Here is an 18,081-nt window from a genome sequence, read left to right as displayed (position 1 = left end):
TTTAACAAACAGGGCAATAGAATGCAACCTTGCATTACGCCTTTGCCAATTGGGACCCATTCTGTTTCTCCATATTCTGTTGTAACAATAGCCTCTTGTTCTAAATCAGTGGTTCTCAACCTTCCTAATGTCGTGACCCTTTAATATAGTTCCTAACGTTGTGGTGACCCCCAGCCATAAAATTATTTTCATTGCTATATGCAAATATGTTATTTCCAATGGTCTTAGGTGACCCCTGTGAAAGAGTCATTCGACCCCCAAAGGGGTCCCGACCCACAGGTTGGGAACCACTGTTCTGAATACAGATTCCTCATCAGGACTATCAAATGTAGTGACACTCCCATTTCTTTAAGAGCATTCCATAACTTTTCATGATCTATTCAGTCAAAGCCTTTGCTATAGTCTATAAAGCACGCACTGATTTTCTTCTGCAATTCTTTAAACATCATATGTTTACAATGTAGTCCCTAGTGTCTCCTCACTTTCTGAACTCACTTGTATGGGGTCATCAGGAATAGATGATATTCCAACTGAACTGCTCCAATCTACACAGGCAGAATCATTTCTGGTGTTAACTAAAATATGCCAACAAATATGGGAAAATATGTTTTACCCATTATTTATTGCAGATAATATCCAGACTAAACAAGTCCCATTGATCTCAACATGAAATGCATAATTAATTCACTTTGGACCACAGAGTCATAAATTCATAGGGTTGGAAGGGGTTTCATGGGCCATCTAGTCCACCACTCTACTCAATGCAAGATCCCTAGCTAAAGCAGCCCCAAGAGGCAGCTTTCCAGACTGTTTCTGAAGATGTCTGGAAAAGGAGACCCCTGCCACCTCTCTAGGCAATTGAATCCATGGCCGAACCATTCTTACTGTCAAGATGCTCCTTCTAACATTGAGTTGAAATCTACTCTCCTGTTACTTCAAACCATTATACCTGATCCTAACTTCTGGGGAAGGAGAGAACAGGTCTGCCCCTTCCTCTATGTAATAGCCTTAAGGTAGTTTAAGAGTGCAGTCATGTCACCCCTCAGTCTTCTCTTCATCTAGCTGAACATGCCCAGCTCCTTCAACCTTTCCTCATGTTTTGTTCTCCATACCTCTCATCATCCTCTTTAGCCTTCTCTGAACTTGCTCCAAATTGTCTATATCCTTAAAATGGCATGCCCAGAACTGAATACAGTACTCCAAATGAGGCCTGACCAGCACAGAATATAGTGGGCCCATTATTCCTCAACTTGGAAACTATGCTTCTATTAATACAGACTAAGAGAGTATTTGCCTTCTTTGCTGCAGCAGCACATGCTGGCACATGTTCAATTTATGATGAACAATAGCCCCAAACTCCTTTCCACATGTAGTACTGCTGAACCAGTTTTCATATTTCAGTGTACAATTTGTCTCCTTTGTTTACCAGCCATCTGCAAACCTCTGGCCACATCAGACCAGCCATACTTTGCCATTATTAGGTACTGTAACTTCTATCGCTGCTCTTCTGAACTCATAAATATCCCAACAGTAGCTCTGTATTTTGTTTTGTTTATCCCAGAATTATTCCATCATGCATCTTGCAGATTTTATTTTTATTGTGTCATCTGCATACAGTTGCTTAAATTTCCCAGTCATGGTTTCTGGAAATGATTTTTACTTCTGGCACTATATTGCCAAGTCCTTCATGTCAACAAAATAAATGAAGCCTCACCTAGCACAGTTTGCACTGCCACAGATTAAGCCATGGTAGCAAAGCCACAAATGCATTCCAGGTGTAGTATCCTGTTACGATCACCTGCAGTCCAGGGAAAACCCATGATTTCTTCAGATCATAAAAGTTTCAAGTAACACCGCTTGATGTTCTCTATAACCAACATTAAAATATTGCTATATTTTCATCCAACATTATGGTTTCTACTACACTGCAAAGATCATCCGCAATGTCATGTCTACTACACTGAATCCAAATCTAGGGAGCCCTGGTGGAGCAGTGGTTAAATGCCAGTACGGCAGCCACTCACTCATAAATTCAATCCCAGACAGGGGCTCAGGGTTGACTCAGCTGAGCATCCTTCCGAGGTCTCTAAAATGAGTACCCAGGTTGTTGGGGGAAATTAGCTTATATGTTGTAAACCACTTACAGACTACTGAGCTCTGTATTAAGCAGTACTGTATAGAAATTAGCTGCTATTGCTATTACAAACACCACCCCAGCATTTCCCCACTACACTGTGCTGACTAGAGGATCATCAAAGCTGTAGTCCAAAAGATCTGGAGAGTAAAATTTGGGGGCGCCTGCATTACACTTTATGAGAAACAAGGTAGGGGGTATTTTATTGTTATTACTTGCACTTATTACTTGTTATGACTAGAATCATGGCTACTGAAAATATGGACCACTTTATGGGGCACAATGATTCAAACAACAATGTATATGTAGGCACTGGTCAGTAATATTCTTTTCCTTCCATTATGATGTCTAATAGTGTTAGATGCAAAGACACCCAATTCTGCCCACAAGTGATCCAAAACAGCATTTTGCATGTGCCACCATTGCTACTGTATATAATGTGGTTTTTACTGACTAAAATAATAAGCAGGCTGGAACCATATTTTTTCTACAGTTGACAGTACTTTGATCACTCAAACACTTAGTAATGGTGAACCCTTTTCTTCCTGAAGGCCACATTCAAATTTGGGGAAGCTCTCAGGGCCACATTCCAACAATGGACAGGTCGAAAAGCAAAGTGAGTATTGCCAAAACAAGTTATCTGAGTCAAACTATTCATGCTTATGAAGTAAGCCCCATTTCATACCACAAATGTCTAGCATCACAGCTCAGTACTTTAAAATATCAAAATCAGGCAAACTATAGAATCTGGAGTCCAAAGATCTTCTTTGTTTGGGCAAGATTTAGCTGTTGAAAAAAACATTTAAAGGATAGGGTATGGAAGATTGGAAAACAGAGATCAGTGCAACAAAGGAGTAAAAGTGGGATCAAAACTTCAAATTAGAAAAGTAGGTGTGGGGCAAGCTTAGTTGAAAGCTCAGAGAACTACACTGGGGACTTTCATGGTTTCCAGTAAAAGCTTTGACAGCTGGGTTGAGAACCTTTGCCAGCCGAATTAGTTCCACAGGCCAAAGGTCCTTCATCCCTGCTATAAAGCACTCTACTTGTCAAAGACAGACTTATGCTCTTACTATGTTTGGTAACAACATACTCAAATTGGATCATTAATTTCACAGTTGCAACAGTTTTCACAAAAGTAGCCTAGCATGGAATGCTAGCATGAAGTACTACCTAAGGTCATTTCAGATTAACATCCACTCATGCTTTTTTTTCTGTCCAGGGTACAAATGATCTGGGAAATGTGCATATTCCTAACTTGCCAATACTAACACAAGTTTTTAAAAAATGGGGGGGGGGGTGCCTGTTACACTTCCTCTACTTTTGTCCTTGGCCAAGGAGGATCAATGAGTAATCTAGGTGGGTGCCACTTCAATATGAACCACTCTTTGAGCTAAAGCATGGTACAGGCTTCTGACCTCTATTTCATGTTCACTGGTGAAAAATGAGATGCCATAGAGTTGTAAATAGGTTCTCTCACTTGAAAAAGAGCCCTGCTTAACAGGCACTGAATGCACTGTGCATACATTGGAGGGCAAAGATGTGATGAGAATAAAATCCAGCAGTTTATAAATTTGCCATTCCAAAATGGACAAGAACCTGAACAGCATGTACAGAGAAGGAAGACAAGATATCAGTTGTCCTAGAAAATAAGATTTATCAGGATCTGGCACCAGAGCTTCTGACAGATAAGGCTAAATGTCTCACAAAACTACAGTTCCCAGAATTGGAGCTGCCCTGGCTCAATGCTAAGGAACTCTGGGAACAGTAGTTTTGTAAGGCATTTAGCCTTATCTGTCAAAGAGCTCTGGTACCACAATAAACTACAGCTCCCTGGATTCTGTAGCACTGGGCCAGGGCAGTGAAACTGATCTCAAACTGGATTATTTCTGCAGTGTGTTTTGGATCTTAAGAGTATTTCATACCTGAAAGTGCCCAAAAATAAGAGACCACTTTCTCATATGTAGAAATCCTTCTCCCTGAATCAAATAGCATAGCCTACTGCCTTAAGCAGGCCTTGTTCCCAAGAGAAATGACATAGCAAAGTGTCTTCTCATCACAATGAACACCATCTCCTTACTGGATTGCACTCCTACCCTGGTTATCTTTTTTAAAATATAAAAACTAGTAGCCATAAAATAAACGAATTACTATCCTCAAAGAGGCTTCTGAAGTTCATTTCTGTTTAGAAAGGTTTGCTACTGACTAGCAGGACTGTCTCAGCTGGATATTCCTGTTTCCCAAAATGTATCTTCTGTCTAGGAAATTACAAAAAAATATTTCCTCAAAAGAGGATGAATGCATGTCACTTCCTTCAGGCTGGATGTTCACCACCATTTCACAAGGGAAAAAAAGATGAATTGCCTCTTCTAGAAACCTGCAGCAAATTTTGCTTCTGATCAGGTGACAGGGCCTCTCTGCAGTATTTAATATGCAAAAACACCTCTTTTCAAAACCTAAAACAGACCTCCAGACACTTCTGAGTTTGTTTGTGTTTTTCGTGAGGGGGCATTTTTGGCTGTCTACCAAGTAGACAGGAAAGTGCCAGGGCAGAACCTAGCCTCAAGAGCCACCATAATTGCCCACCTTTGCTTTAGCTGTTTAGACTGGAAAGGGAAAGGTAGAAAGAAAGAAGAATAACTTGGCTCAGCAAATCCATTTAACTATCCCAGCTCTCATTAATAGGCTTAGGGCTACAAATTCTGTATAAGAGTTTGTGTTTATAAAATAACTAGGCCAGTAAGAGATCCCACATTTGAAGCTTTTGGTACACAGAATGTTATCCTTTTCCTTCTACATATTATATTTTGAACAGTCTTAAAGCAAATAAAATGTAAAATATAATATATCAGCCGAGCTCAACAAAACATTTACAGTAAGCCATATACTTTATGTGAAAATATATTTTGTTCCATATTATATTAAAAATTTATAATACTTTCTTACTCTAGTTGGCTTTTTAAAAATGTGAAGGTGATTTTACATTGCTTTTGTGACAACGTCAGCACTATGCCCTGCTGAGGAAGAATGAACTCAACATTTTCCACAAGAATCACCAATTTAAAGGCCTACTTTACTTAATGCCAGACTAATGGATATTAAATATTAATTTCATTCAGAGAGACCTTGACCTGGGAAGCAAGTGCTATCTGTATAGAACTCCTAGTATTAGTGTGATGCAAACCTGAAGATTTGAAACTTCTAAGGAATTACATATTTGGTTAGTAAATTTTGATGTTAGTTTATATGGTACCCAAAGGAAATCCATATTTTCCTGAATTTCAAGAATCCACCTCATATTTTAATGCCTGCTACTAGTGAGAAAATACAGAAGCTGAGCCCACGCTTGAGACCATTACTCTATAATAATTATACAGTGGGTAAACTGTGTTAACTAGCTGTGCTTCCAGTTTCATTTTTATCTGTACAACATATGAAAGTCATTGATAGGTTTTATGATCATTCTGGCCAACTTTTAGTTAAGCTAGTTTAGGAAACAGGGAATTAGCCTTTCTCAACTGTCTCCTTGAGTACTCAGTTCAACATTTGAGAAGTGGGAACAGGAGATTGGTGTAGTTTCTACAAATTGTCACACTCTACAGCTTTCCTATCTTGATGAGAGCCAAGTGTGCTAGGGAATCTGCTGATGTCATGCCCTCCCAGGCCTGTCAATCTCCCTCCTTGAAGAGAGTGAACATTGTTTCTTTATTTGGCCCAAGATTATTGTTTGGGGAGACCTCAATATAGATTTCTAAACTAGGTGCAATGACAAAAATGGAATGTTGGCTAGAACACAGGAAGACAATCAAGGGAATTTATACTGTCATTCTAAATCATGCATAAATAACATCTGTGAAAACAGGGCTCAGTTTAGTGAGAACAGAGTAAATGATTCAGCCCTAGATAGATAAGGCAATGGTACAAGAAAACCTAGCTACTGTACTACACCTAAAAGTTCTAGGAGAAATAATTTCAAGGCTATCTATCATTCTTTGAGAACCCTGCACACTATTGACAGGTCAGCTTGATGTTGATGCTAGGAAAGGCTCTACAACAGAGTAACCAAATGATCTATGATCACTGCGACTGGGCTTCTCAGAAACAAGTCTTGCCAGGCTAATCTTATCTATCTATCAAATTACAGTACAGGACTGGTAGATAAGTAGTATAGCATGAATTGTTTTGGTCACACATCACTTGGAGCACTGTGCCCAATTCTGGACACTACAGTTTAAATATACTGACAAGCTAGAACATGTCCAGAGGAGGCAGCAAAGATGATAAAGGATGAAACTAAGCCTGAAGGAATTCAACTGAAGCTGATTATTGAGAATGTATGTTCCTTCAAGTCGCATGTCAACATATGGCAACCCCATGAATTTCATAATGTTTTCTTAGCACCTCCCAAATACTTGAAGGGATGTTACGTGGAAGATGGAAGTACTCCCAAGACAAGTCAAGTTAAATCTGCTAGTGAACAGAAAAGCTAGAAATGTACAAATACAGTTCATTCTGTCAAAAGAACCAGTTGCCTAGAGCAATAGAGACAAATTTCTAAACTGAAAATTCAGAATGTTATTATATTCTTATTTGAAATACACTTAGGCTACTATCTTATGCACGTTTAGAAGGGAGTAAGTTTCACTCATTTTAGAGGGACTTGCAGCAGGGTAAACACACACAGGATTACACTATACATCTAGATTAACAAGAATGAGGTAAAAAAACAGAAATTTAGGGGGGAGGCCCATGCAAGAGAAAGAAGATAGACATCTGGCTTATGTTTGTCAATTATAAAAACAGTATGTGCTACTTGATTTTATCAGAGACCTCACATGGCTAGAAACAACAAATGGCTATGTGGAACAAATTTAAGGTCTCTTTCACTTGATACAATTATAGCACCTTGATGCTGTTTTAACTATTGTGTCAAAATCCTCTGGAATCTTGAGATTTGTAGTTTGGTGAGTCATTAAGGCTCTCTGGCAGAGAATTCTAAATGGTTTGGAAAACTACAAATCCCAGAATTCCATAGGGTGGTGAGCTGGCATGTGGTAAAGTGCTATAATTGTGTAGTATGAAACAGAGCTCTATATAAGAAGCAAAATAGTCATTGTATGAAACAGAAAGTGATGTATGGATTAGAGAAAGGAAAATAAATATCTGTCCTATGTGCCTACAGGGGTAATAAGCATGTCTAATGTCATAGCAGTCTGGTTGTTTTGCAGGTTTTATCAGCCTTAGCAGCACTATATATTTAGATGGGACAAACAACTAATCTTGATCACCACTACTTCATCATAGCACTACAGAGATACATGTTTTTAGAAAGGTGTGCCAGACTGTGAGATAATTTTATTCTCCTAAATCCACCAAGAAAGTTTATTTATATCAGACAGAAAAACACTATCAATATTAAGAAGGTGTCAAAATCAAATAACCAACCCCCCCCCCCCCCATACCCACCCTCGGCACCATTTTTGAATTCTCACACTAAATCTGATTTACCTTTCTGTATCAACCCCCCACAAACACACACACACCAAAACAGATCTGCACTCCCCAAACTGACAACACTGGTCATCTGCTTTGGCAGTGAGCTTGACCTCCACTTCAGCAGGGAGTGCATGTGCACCACCTACACAGATAAACGTGAGCATAAAAACAGTATCTTGCAAATACAAAGTCTCCTGGAGTAGTTCTGAAATATTATGTAAGATATGAGGCAGCCAACTCTAAAGAACAGATTGTTCACAAGCAGCACAGCAAGCTGATAAGCCAATTCATTTCAAGTACTGTACTAACAAGGGTCTAAATGAGGACAGTTCAAGTATAGAATCACATACACTCTTGCAAAGTTAACCTATATTACAGCCCAATTCTAAAAATATGAAATTGATTGTGGTTCCAGTTTTAGCCGCTCTGATAGCCTTTAGGGCTGAAGGGCAGGGTATAAATACCGTAATAATAATAATAATAATAATAATAATAATAATAATAATATGCTTGTTCAGAAGTACATACCACCAAGTTCCTTGGGATTCACAATATGGACAGGAGTGTACCTTACATCTGTTCTCTTGCAATAAAAATTAGAATCAAATGCTTGAAAAATATGCAAATACAAAGTATATTCTAAGAGGCTTCCTGCCAGTGTTATATTATGAAAAACTCTTCAGAGGTCAGTTTATTTTGTGTATAAACAGAGAGCATGGAACATCAATATGCAGACATTTCTTGTTTGAATTTATAGGTTTATGTCTGTAATAAACATCATATGAAAGCCATATATACTTTAGAAGAACCAAGACAGAACACCTGCATCCAGATGTTACAGGAATATTAGCTTACAGCCAAAGTCATTTGAAGTTTGAAACATCCTGTCTATTTTTGCAAGCTAGATGTAAACTTAGACCCAATCTGAATATGATACCAGGATACAGAAATACAGAAAAGGTCTACTATGCAAGCATCTCCTTTAAAGGAAAGCCACTATGGTACCTGGCCCTTAGATACATGCCATGCAAAAGCTGCATGTGTGGCAAAGAGATCCGTTTAAATGATTCAAGAGATTATAGGATGCTATACACAACATGCCACATTTTAGGTAAATCACAGTCTCCCTAAGTCCTGTAAGAAAAGAAAATACATAGGGCATCTCAGATCCAGAAAGCACAATGTAAGTCTCCAAAATACAATTCCTAACCTAATCTGACACTCTGGGGGCTCAAGAAGTAATTAAAATATTAATGAGTTTACAAGCTATTTCAGATTTTGTAGCTGAACAAGTAAAAATAATGATCCATTAAACATACAGTCTGATGGCCAGCATGGTGTAGTGGTTTGAGTGTTGGACTACAACTCTGTAGACCAGGGTTCAAATCTTGGCCATGGAAACCCACTGCATGATCTTGGGCAAACCACATTCAGCCTCATTCTGGCTGGTATTATAACGAACAAAGAGAATTCACCAGGAAAGGACAATACAACCATCACTACATACATCTATGGCAATCCAAATTCAATAAAGTTATAGTGTCCTGCTTATGAATGTCAGTGTAGCTCTAAAATGACAACAGCAAGTGAGCAACAGCAATTTTGTTCCTAATCTGGCTGGCTGCCACTGCAGCTTCAGGAGAGAGGCATATAAAAAAGCAAATGCCAACAGAAGCAAAACACTATTACAGCACAGTCTAATATATATATATACTTTATAAGCAAGTGCCACTTACTGTTAGGTAAGCAAGTAGAGGATTGTAGCAGATCTTGAACAACATGTGGCTAGGTGCAATTTAGACATTACATACAGTAATTAAAGAAACTATGATCTGATACTGAGTTAGTAAAAAGAATAGATTACAGTTGGTTGGCTTCTTTCCAACGAAATCTTTTCTCAAGAATAATTAAGAATGTTGCTACTTGTGCATATAGTCTGTCACACAATAGCTCTCTCAAGTAACTAGTTGATCTTTATTCAAAATTTACATCCATCCAGACAGTTTCACTGTCTATCCCATGCCTTCTTTTGAGCTTTCAGTTCAATTAATTAAAAAAGAACATTTTTTGAAGGAGTTAAAAACACAAATCCACAACATCAATACAAATATTACTGCCGCTCAACAGGACTTGACAGAGAATGTAATGGTTTCATCATCTTTGTCAACAACTGCTTATAAGGCCATTTCAAAACCCTTAGTTTACATATTTGGATTTAATTCAGTTGGAGCAGTCTTTATTTCCCAACTTTTCTGTAGTAATAGAAGTAAACAACTTCATTCTGTGTGTGCTTTTGTTCTGGTGCAATTCTACTCAGAAGTGAGCCCTGCTACCGAGTAAGGCTACTCTGCTACATGTATAGGATCACCAGCTTTATTAATATTCCCACTGTCACAGAACACACTGAATATATTAGAAGAGAAACACAAAATCACATGTAGGATCTTTGGGACTAACTGAAATAAACAAGTTGGTAGCATGAGCTTTCGTAGATTTGAGCCTACTTTCTCAGCGCTGTTGTCAATAAGAAAAGGAACTAAAGGCCCTATAGTGGTAGAATTCAAAGACAGAGCCATGTTAGTTTGGAAAATCATAATGCAAGGGGATCTTGCAACATACCTTTGAGACTAACTAAAAGACAGAAGTTGTTAGCATGGGTTTCTGTAGACTTCCTCTGGTGCATTGTTTCCATCTGAAGAAGTAGGATCAAGTCTATGAAAGCCCGTGCAGCCAACTTCTTTTACATACGGATTTTCCAGACCAACACGGCTAAGTCTATGAAAATTACCACTATAGGGCCTTTAGTTTCTTTCCTCCTGCGCCTATGAAGCCTCAGACACTTGGAGAGCCTTTGTGGCTGAAGAGCAGGGTATAAATTTGATAAATAAATAAAATATGAAAGCTCAGGGGGCTGGACAGGATGCCCTTGTGGTCCCTTCCAACTCTATGATTCTATGGTTTATGCTGCCGACATCTTTTGCATCATGATTTTCCAGACTAACATGGTTATGTCTGTGAATTCTACCACTAAAGGGTCTACAGTTTTGTTTTGAAGTAGGTTCAAGTCTATGAAAGCTCATGCTACTGACTTCTTTATTTCATAGTCTTTGTGGTGTTTTTGGGCTACATGGCCATGTTCTGGAAGAGTTCATTCCTGACGTTCTGCCCGCATCTGTGGCTGGCATCTTCAGAGAGCTTATTTCATTCCCCTTTATTTCACTTAGTCTCAAAGGTGCTGCAAGATCCCTCTGCAGCCTGATTTTCCAGACTGACACGGCTGTGTCTTTGGATTCTACCACTATTGGGCATGGATTTCCATTTGCTATTGACTACAATGCTGAAGAAGTAGGCTCAACTTTATTTCAGCAAAGCTGCTACAACAGCGGCCCTCAACCTGTGGGTTGCAACCCCTTTTGGGGGGTGAAGGACACTTTCACAGAGGTTGCCTAAGACCACTGGAAAATGCGTAGCAAAATTACAGTTGTGAAGCAGTGACGAAAATAATTTTACAGTTGGGGAGCCACCACAATAACAACTGTATTAAAGGCCCACTGCATTAGGGGAAACCACTGCTCCATAGAATCATAGAGTTGGAAGAGACCACTAGGGCCATCCAGTCCAACCCCATTCTGCCATGCAGGAACTCTCCATCAAAGCATCCCCGACAGATGGCCATCCAGTCTCTGTTTAAAGACCTCCAAGGAGGGAGACTCCACTACACTCCGAGGAAGGAGTGTGTTCCACTGTCAAACAGCCCTTACTGTCAGGCTGTTCCTCCTAATGTTGAGGCGGAATCTCTTTTCCTGTAGCTTGCATCCATTGCTCTGGGTCCTAGTCTCTGGAGCAGCAGAAAACAAGCTTCCTCCCTCCTCAATATGACATCCCTTCAAGTATTTAAACAGGGCTATATCATATCACCTCTTAGCCAGGCTAAACATCCCCAGCTCCCTAAGTTGCTCCTCATATAAGATGCTTTCCAGACCCTTCACCATTTAGTCGTCCTCCTTTGGATACGCTCCAGTTTCTCAATGTCCTTTTTGAACTGTGGTGCCCAGAACTGTCTGGACACAACATTCCAGGTGAGGTCTGGCTAGAGCAGAATAGAGTGGCACTATGACTTCCCTTGATCTAGACACTATACTTCTATTGATGCAGCCTAGAGTCGCACTGGTGAGGAGATAGCTCTGTGCACCTGCAAGGAGCAGGTGCCTCCTTGGAGCCTGGCTCAGCAGAAGAAAGGCGAACAATGCAGCCGCGGCAGCCACCATTATGTGCGGCTTAACTCCAGAGAGAGACAGACCCCCTTCGCTCCCTTTATAGGATCTGCGGAAGCGTGCGGCCTGCTGGCCCTTTAAAACGAGCTTCCCCTGGAGAGCCAGCAGAGGGAGACCGAGAGGCCCGTCTCTCGCCATCGTGACTCTTGTTTTTGTTTTATACAGACATAGATATACATCTACGGGGCATTTAAATGCCTCTCTTGTCAATCAAAAGCCACACTTCCCCTTCGCGTTCCTCGGACAGAAACGCCGCTCAGTCTTGTCGCTCCCAACTTTGTAAATGTAGCTCCAGAACAGGAAGGTCCGAGGCAGCCCTGAAACTTAGTCCTTTGTTTAAATGCCCACAGAGACACACTGGAGAAATAACCAGGTTTCGTCGCGCTTTAACTCTTTCCTTTTCCTGGCTCAAGGCTGCTATGGAATTCTGGGAGTTGGAGTTTGTTGCTCCGCTCCGGGCCCCACAACAAACTCCAACTCCCAGAATTCCATAGCAGCCTTGAGCCAGGAAAGAGTTAAAGCGCGACGAAACCGAGTTATCCCTCCTTTCCCTCATTCCTTTTGTTTACCTGCCGTGGAACCAGTCCTTGCATATGTCGCACTCGATCATAAAGCGGCTCACGTCGTAAGGCTCCCGGCAGACGCAATAGACCGGGGTCGAGCCGGTGGCGGAGGAGCTGTTGGAGGCCGAGGAGGAGGAGGAGGAAGAGGACGCCGCAGTTGCCGCCGCCGCTCCGGCCATCTTTAAAGAACTCCCTCTCGCTCACACTTCTTCCCTTGACTGACTGAGCGAGACAGACACCCTTCCCCTCCGCCCCCTCGGCCCCAACTGCCAACCAACTGCCGCCGGCCCGTCAATCAAGACGCCCGGGGACCAATCGCAGCCCGCGCGCGTGCCGGGGCTCCTCCCCGTTCCCCAACCGACCAATCAACGACGGGCGTGCGTGCGCGTGGCGCTCCCTCCCTGTAGACGAGCGGACACAGTCACGTAAGGGTACATTGCGGAGCATGCGCATTAAGAAGAGGTACAAGAGAAGGGATGCCTCAGTAGCAAGTGGGAGGGGAGGGAGGATAAGGAAGCGTAATAATAAACCTCCTCCTCCTCCTTCTGTCACGTCAAAACCCACACAAAGGGGTGGCGCGCGCGCGCGCCCGCCCATTGCCGGAAGTCGTGTCATCGGCATCATCAGCATCCCTTCTCCTCCGTTCTCTCTCATTCACCCTCCCCCCGAACCCACTTTGGTCCTCAATAGAGAAGAGCACGTGCTAACACCAGCCTCCTTCTTCTTCCTCCTCCTCCTCTCCCTCCCTTCGCTCCAATTTCATAGGCGGAGCTCGTCTGAGACAGAGGCACGCGTTGGCTCCGCCCCTTTCGCTCTTCCTCCCCTGTTCTTCTCCCTCCCTCCCTCCCTCCAATTTCGTAGGCGGAGCTCGCCTGAGACAGAGGCACGCCTTTCCGAATCCTGGCGCGCGCGCACGCGCAGAGGAGGGGGGCGAGGGAGGGAGAGAAGGTGCCGCGAGGACATAGGGGAAAAAAATTCTCCAACGCGTCTTACGCAACGGAGCGAACGAGACGGAAATTGCCGAAGGACTCCGAAGTGCTTGACTTTGTTTTCTTCGGCGGTGGGCGGGGCCAGGGCTCTAATGCTGAACAACAGTCGCAGAGGCAGAGGGCCTTTTATTTCTACCTCAGAGAGAGTGGCTTACTTTCCTCAGCTGAGGGAACGAAGCAACCAAACATACTGTTTTCAGGGAGAACTGTGGTCCCAGAAAGACTAAAACTGAAGTAGATTAATTGACACGACTGAAAACATATTTTTGTTGTTGTTAAAGCACATATTATTATTATTATTATTATTATTATTATTATTATTTATATCCTGCCCTATCATATTTATTTGTACCCTGCTTTCTTCCCCCAGAACTGGGACTCGGAGCGTCTTCACAACATTTAAATTAAAACACTATTATTATTATTATTATTACTATTATTATTTATTTATGTATTTGTATCCCGCTCTTTTCCCCAGAACTGGGACTCAGAACGGCTTATGTTGAAACAGAATTAAATTGTTAGAATATTAAAATAGATTAACTCATTAAAAGAATAAGAATACAGTTAAAAAGATAAAATAGATTAAAACAGATATAAAAGAAACCAACGGAGCTTCGAAAGCTTGCAACAATTATTTTTCTGCACTTTTGGTTGATCCTATAAAGGTATCGCCGTTTTGTGGATTTTGGAAGTTATTATACATTGTATAGAATGTATATAACCGTCTAATTAAAAATAATAATTGTAAGCCACTCTGATAGCCTTTAGGGCTGAAGGGCGGGGTATAAATACCATATATATATATATGGGTGACAGAGGCTGTGTCCACACTGCAGAAATAGTCCGGTTTGATGCCGCTTTAACTATCCTGGTTCAATGCTATGGAATTCCATAGCAGTGAGCCAGCACAGTTAAAGCAGCATCAAACTGGATTATTTCTGCAGTGTGGACGCAGCACTTGAGCTTTCAGTGTGGCCTGCCCCACAAGGATGTAAAAGTGGGCAGGAGAAGAGCCATATACACTGCCTTAACAGCCCTCAAAGAAAGTAAATAATAAATATAGTTAAATAAACGGACAGCCTTAAGGGCAAGAAGGACAGGATTGGAGAACATCTTTCCCTATGCTGCTGGACTCAGAGCTTGGTCATACTACTATTCTGGGCCATATTACTGTTTTGGAGCCAGCAGCATGTTATTGTGGTCCAAAAGCACAACCTTTCCTGGTTGCACTCAAACTCCCATTATCCCCAGCTAGCCTGACAAATGGCAAGCAAGGAGGGAGCCTGCCTGTTACAAAAGTCAGAGCATGTATGAGCAGCTGCAACATATTGGAGGGGGGCATGACAATTTTCTGCCCTGGGACTTTCCAGTGATTGCCAAAAATCCCCCCGAAAGGGAAAAAGACCCAATCTGTATGTAGCCAGAAGTCCACATAACGCAAGGGAAGATAAGGCCTTCAAATAACCTGTATTTTGGGCACCTATACTGCTGGACTAGAGCTGGGAAGAGCAGAAATGTATAAAATGAGCTGTCCCCTGTTAAATGGGTTGGGAACCAAATCCTTATCGTACTGAAATCTTCTAGGGCAGGATGGGCTGCCATGTGGCCAAGGGACCATAGCTAGGATTTTAGGACGGGGGGTCCCGAACTACGTGCCCACCATTATAAGGGCTTGAGTTGCGGCGGCGCAGCAGCACACACACCTTTAAATTTTTCTATGGATAGGGGGGTCCCCGGACCCCCAGAACCCCCCCCCCCTTGGCTACATCCTGATGTGGCCATCCCATCCTGTTGGACTGCAAACTCCCATCACCCCTAGCCTGCATAGTCAATGGGAACAGGTGATGGTAGCTGAAAATCTCAGATCGTTCAGAGAGCCAAATCGTGTAGTATCTGGGAGGTATCAAATGTTAGGCTAAACAAGAAGACAGCATTTTGTGGACAAAGAGATATCATCTGAAAACATATAACAACACCTTCACTGGATATCTTTGCCAATTATACATGTATATCTTCACACATTAGGACCCAGAACAGTGGGTCTAAATACCCTCCTGAATACTAGCCTCCAGGCTGTTATATTTGGCAAGCAGGTTTATATGCTTTTCAGAAATGCATATACAGTGGGTCCTTGTTATCTGCTGGGGTTTGGTTCCAGGACTCCCTGTGGATACCAAAATGTGTGGATGTTCAAGTCCCATGAAATACAATGGCATTGTAAAATGGTGTCCCTTATATAAAATGGCAAAAACAATGGGTTTACTATTTGGAATTTAAACTCTCTCTCTCTCTCTCTCTCTCTCTCTATATATATATATATATATATATATTCACGCCATGGATGCTTGAATCCGTGGATAAAGAATCTGTGGATACAGAGGGCCGACTGTACTATGTTGGTTTAACTTGTGTGGCTTTAACATACTATGGAATATAGTGTAACTCGGTTTCCTGAAAGCTCAGTTCCTGCTTTGTCTTGTTAAGAGCCCAGCTCTTGCTTCCCCCATGTGTTATGTTCTCATAACACAAAAGAAGAGAAAAGGAGATTTGGAAACCTCATGGTGTTCCTGGCTCTGCTGTGGGAGGGGAGAGGTACTGATGAGGGCAGACCACAGCTGTGGAGGACAGAGGACCCCAATTTCTTATATTCATTTGAGCTAGCTTCATCTTTACTGAGACGGTGGCTCATGGGGTCCCAGCATTGTTTGGGTTAGAAAAAAAGACGGTGCCTGACAGAGTGAATTTTGACATTTTAGATGGTGACTGACAGCATGATGCTGCCTCTGAGACCTGTCCTCTTTGCTGCATGACAAGTCCCAGCTGTGAAGAACTCGCCATCTCATAAGCCAAACCTCGCTATTCAGCAAGGCCAGCTGCAATCTGCTCCATTTTATGGTAATTAAAAATAGCATTTGGGCACCTGGTCGGCTGCCAGTGCAGCTGCTGCAGATATACTAAGTTTGAATGCCTTGATGCCATACGTACATCCTCACCCTTTGGTTCATCTGGAATATGCGATATAGCAAATGTCTTTGGCTGCCATTTACAGAGGGTTCACTTGAAAGCAGCCACAAGCTCCGGAAGATACAAGCTATGGATTTATCCTAAATAAGCGTACATGTGAAACAGTCTCATTTGATGTTTGGCATGGCCTAGATCTTTATTCAGTATATATATGAGCTTGATGTAGACTCAACTTTTTAATAAAGTTCTTGTCTCTCCACTCCTCATATTTCATGCATATCTCCTTCCTTTGAGGTACAATGCAGACCTTCCAACTGTCCCAATTTGACAGGGACAGTTATTGTTAATAATTTGCCCTTTCCACTTTTCAGCTGCTTTTAAAATGTCCCAGTTTTTTTCTCCCACTTCCCCTCTTCATTCTCTGGCTCAGTTCAGTTGCTGCAAACTTAGAGACTGTACAGATCGGCGATAAACACCAATATTGGGGTGGGGTGGGAGCCTGGCAACCACACGCTGCACACCCCCACTCTGCCCCATGCCGGCATGATGCCACATGCCCCACCGCATGGCAGGAGGCATCACGGCGCTCCCTTGGCACAGCGTGTACATGCACTGCATCAAAGGAGCACTGAAAAGCCACGGTGCCAGCAGCTATGGCACCCTTTCTGTGACCGAAAAGGCCAAATTGGGACTGCAGTGTGCAGTTGCCGTGGCCCCAATCCAGCTAGGAAATGTGTGCCATCCTGCCATCCCTTAGGGTCTGTTTGTACAGCCCCTGAGTCCCAAGTACAAAAGTACTTTGCACTCAACTCAGTGAAGAGAGAGGAAAAGAGAGGTTGGAATCTCACCCTTCCCAGTAAGCTCAGGCAAAAGCAAACTGCTGCAGCCTCTCCTAGCCTCCCCATTAATAACCTTTGCCATCTTGACCATATTTCGATGTTGCTTGGCCACATGTCTCTAGATTTTCATTTCTGAAATATCGAAGGGTATGACAGTGCATTCCACAGAGCTGGGAAAATCTACTTTTTTAGATTACTCATTCCCACTGGCATTTTGAAGTGGAAGGAACTGGGCAGATTCGGGGGGCTCCCTCCCGAATCTCTCCGGAAGCAAGTGCCCACTACAAAATGAGGGCCATTTTAACCCGAATGCCCTCAGAGAGAAATCGGGTTTAAAATGAAGTTGCTTGGCTGACAATCAAATTTAGTTCTGTGATCGTCATAAGTGATGTTTCCAGCACTCATTGGGGCATCGGAAGTGTGCTTCCCCCCTCCTTTTTTTTTTAAAGGGCCAGGTGCCAGAATGCACACATTTTGTCAAATTTAAAAACCTCTTGTGTGTGTTTGTGTATTTTGGGTATTTGGGTCAGTGCAGGTCATGATCTCCCCTTGGCCCCATTTCCAACCCCAAAATGCAAGCTAATGCCATCTCTGCATTCTGTATCCCCCCTTCTTGCCACCCCAGAATGCCTCATACATATGTAATAATAATAATAATAATAATAATAATAATAATAAATCCTCACCTCAGAATGCCAGAAAGGATGCAATGCCATGCATTCTTTTTTGCTTTCCCTAGGCTACCCCTGAATTCCTTAGAGACAGTAGCAAAACCATGTATCAATTTGACAATATGCCAAATTGGAAAGAGAAACATTTGTA

At 42.1% G+C, this 18,081-nt stretch overlaps 1 protein-coding gene across 6 annotated transcripts in view; it reads right to left on the bottom strand.

The window, feature by feature from the left end:
• Window positions 1-12,734, bottom strand: part of KDM7A (lysine demethylase 7A) — a 54,299-nt gene extending 41,565 nt beyond the window's left edge. For 2 of the 6 annotated variants that reach the window (XM_042470838.1, XM_042470837.1), the window contains exon 1: window positions 12,471-12,734. In XM_042470838.1, the coding sequence (XP_042326772.1) occupies window positions 12,471-12,643 (173 nt within the window). In that variant the 5' untranslated portion in view covers window positions 12,644-12,734. The remainder of the gene's footprint in view (window positions 1-12,470) is intronic. The other 4 variants (XM_042470836.1, XM_042470835.1, XR_006104307.1 and 1 more) reach the window with 3 other exon arrangements.
• Window positions 12,735-18,081: the final 5,347 nt, after the last annotated feature.

The sequence above is a fragment of the Sceloporus undulatus genome, chromosome 5 (assembly GCF_019175285.1).
Source record: "Sceloporus undulatus isolate JIND9_A2432 ecotype Alabama chromosome 5, SceUnd_v1.1, whole genome shotgun sequence".
Classification (NCBI taxonomy): domain Eukaryota; kingdom Metazoa; phylum Chordata; class Lepidosauria; order Squamata; family Phrynosomatidae; genus Sceloporus; species Sceloporus undulatus.
This window is presented reverse-complemented; position numbering and strand designations above follow the sequence as displayed.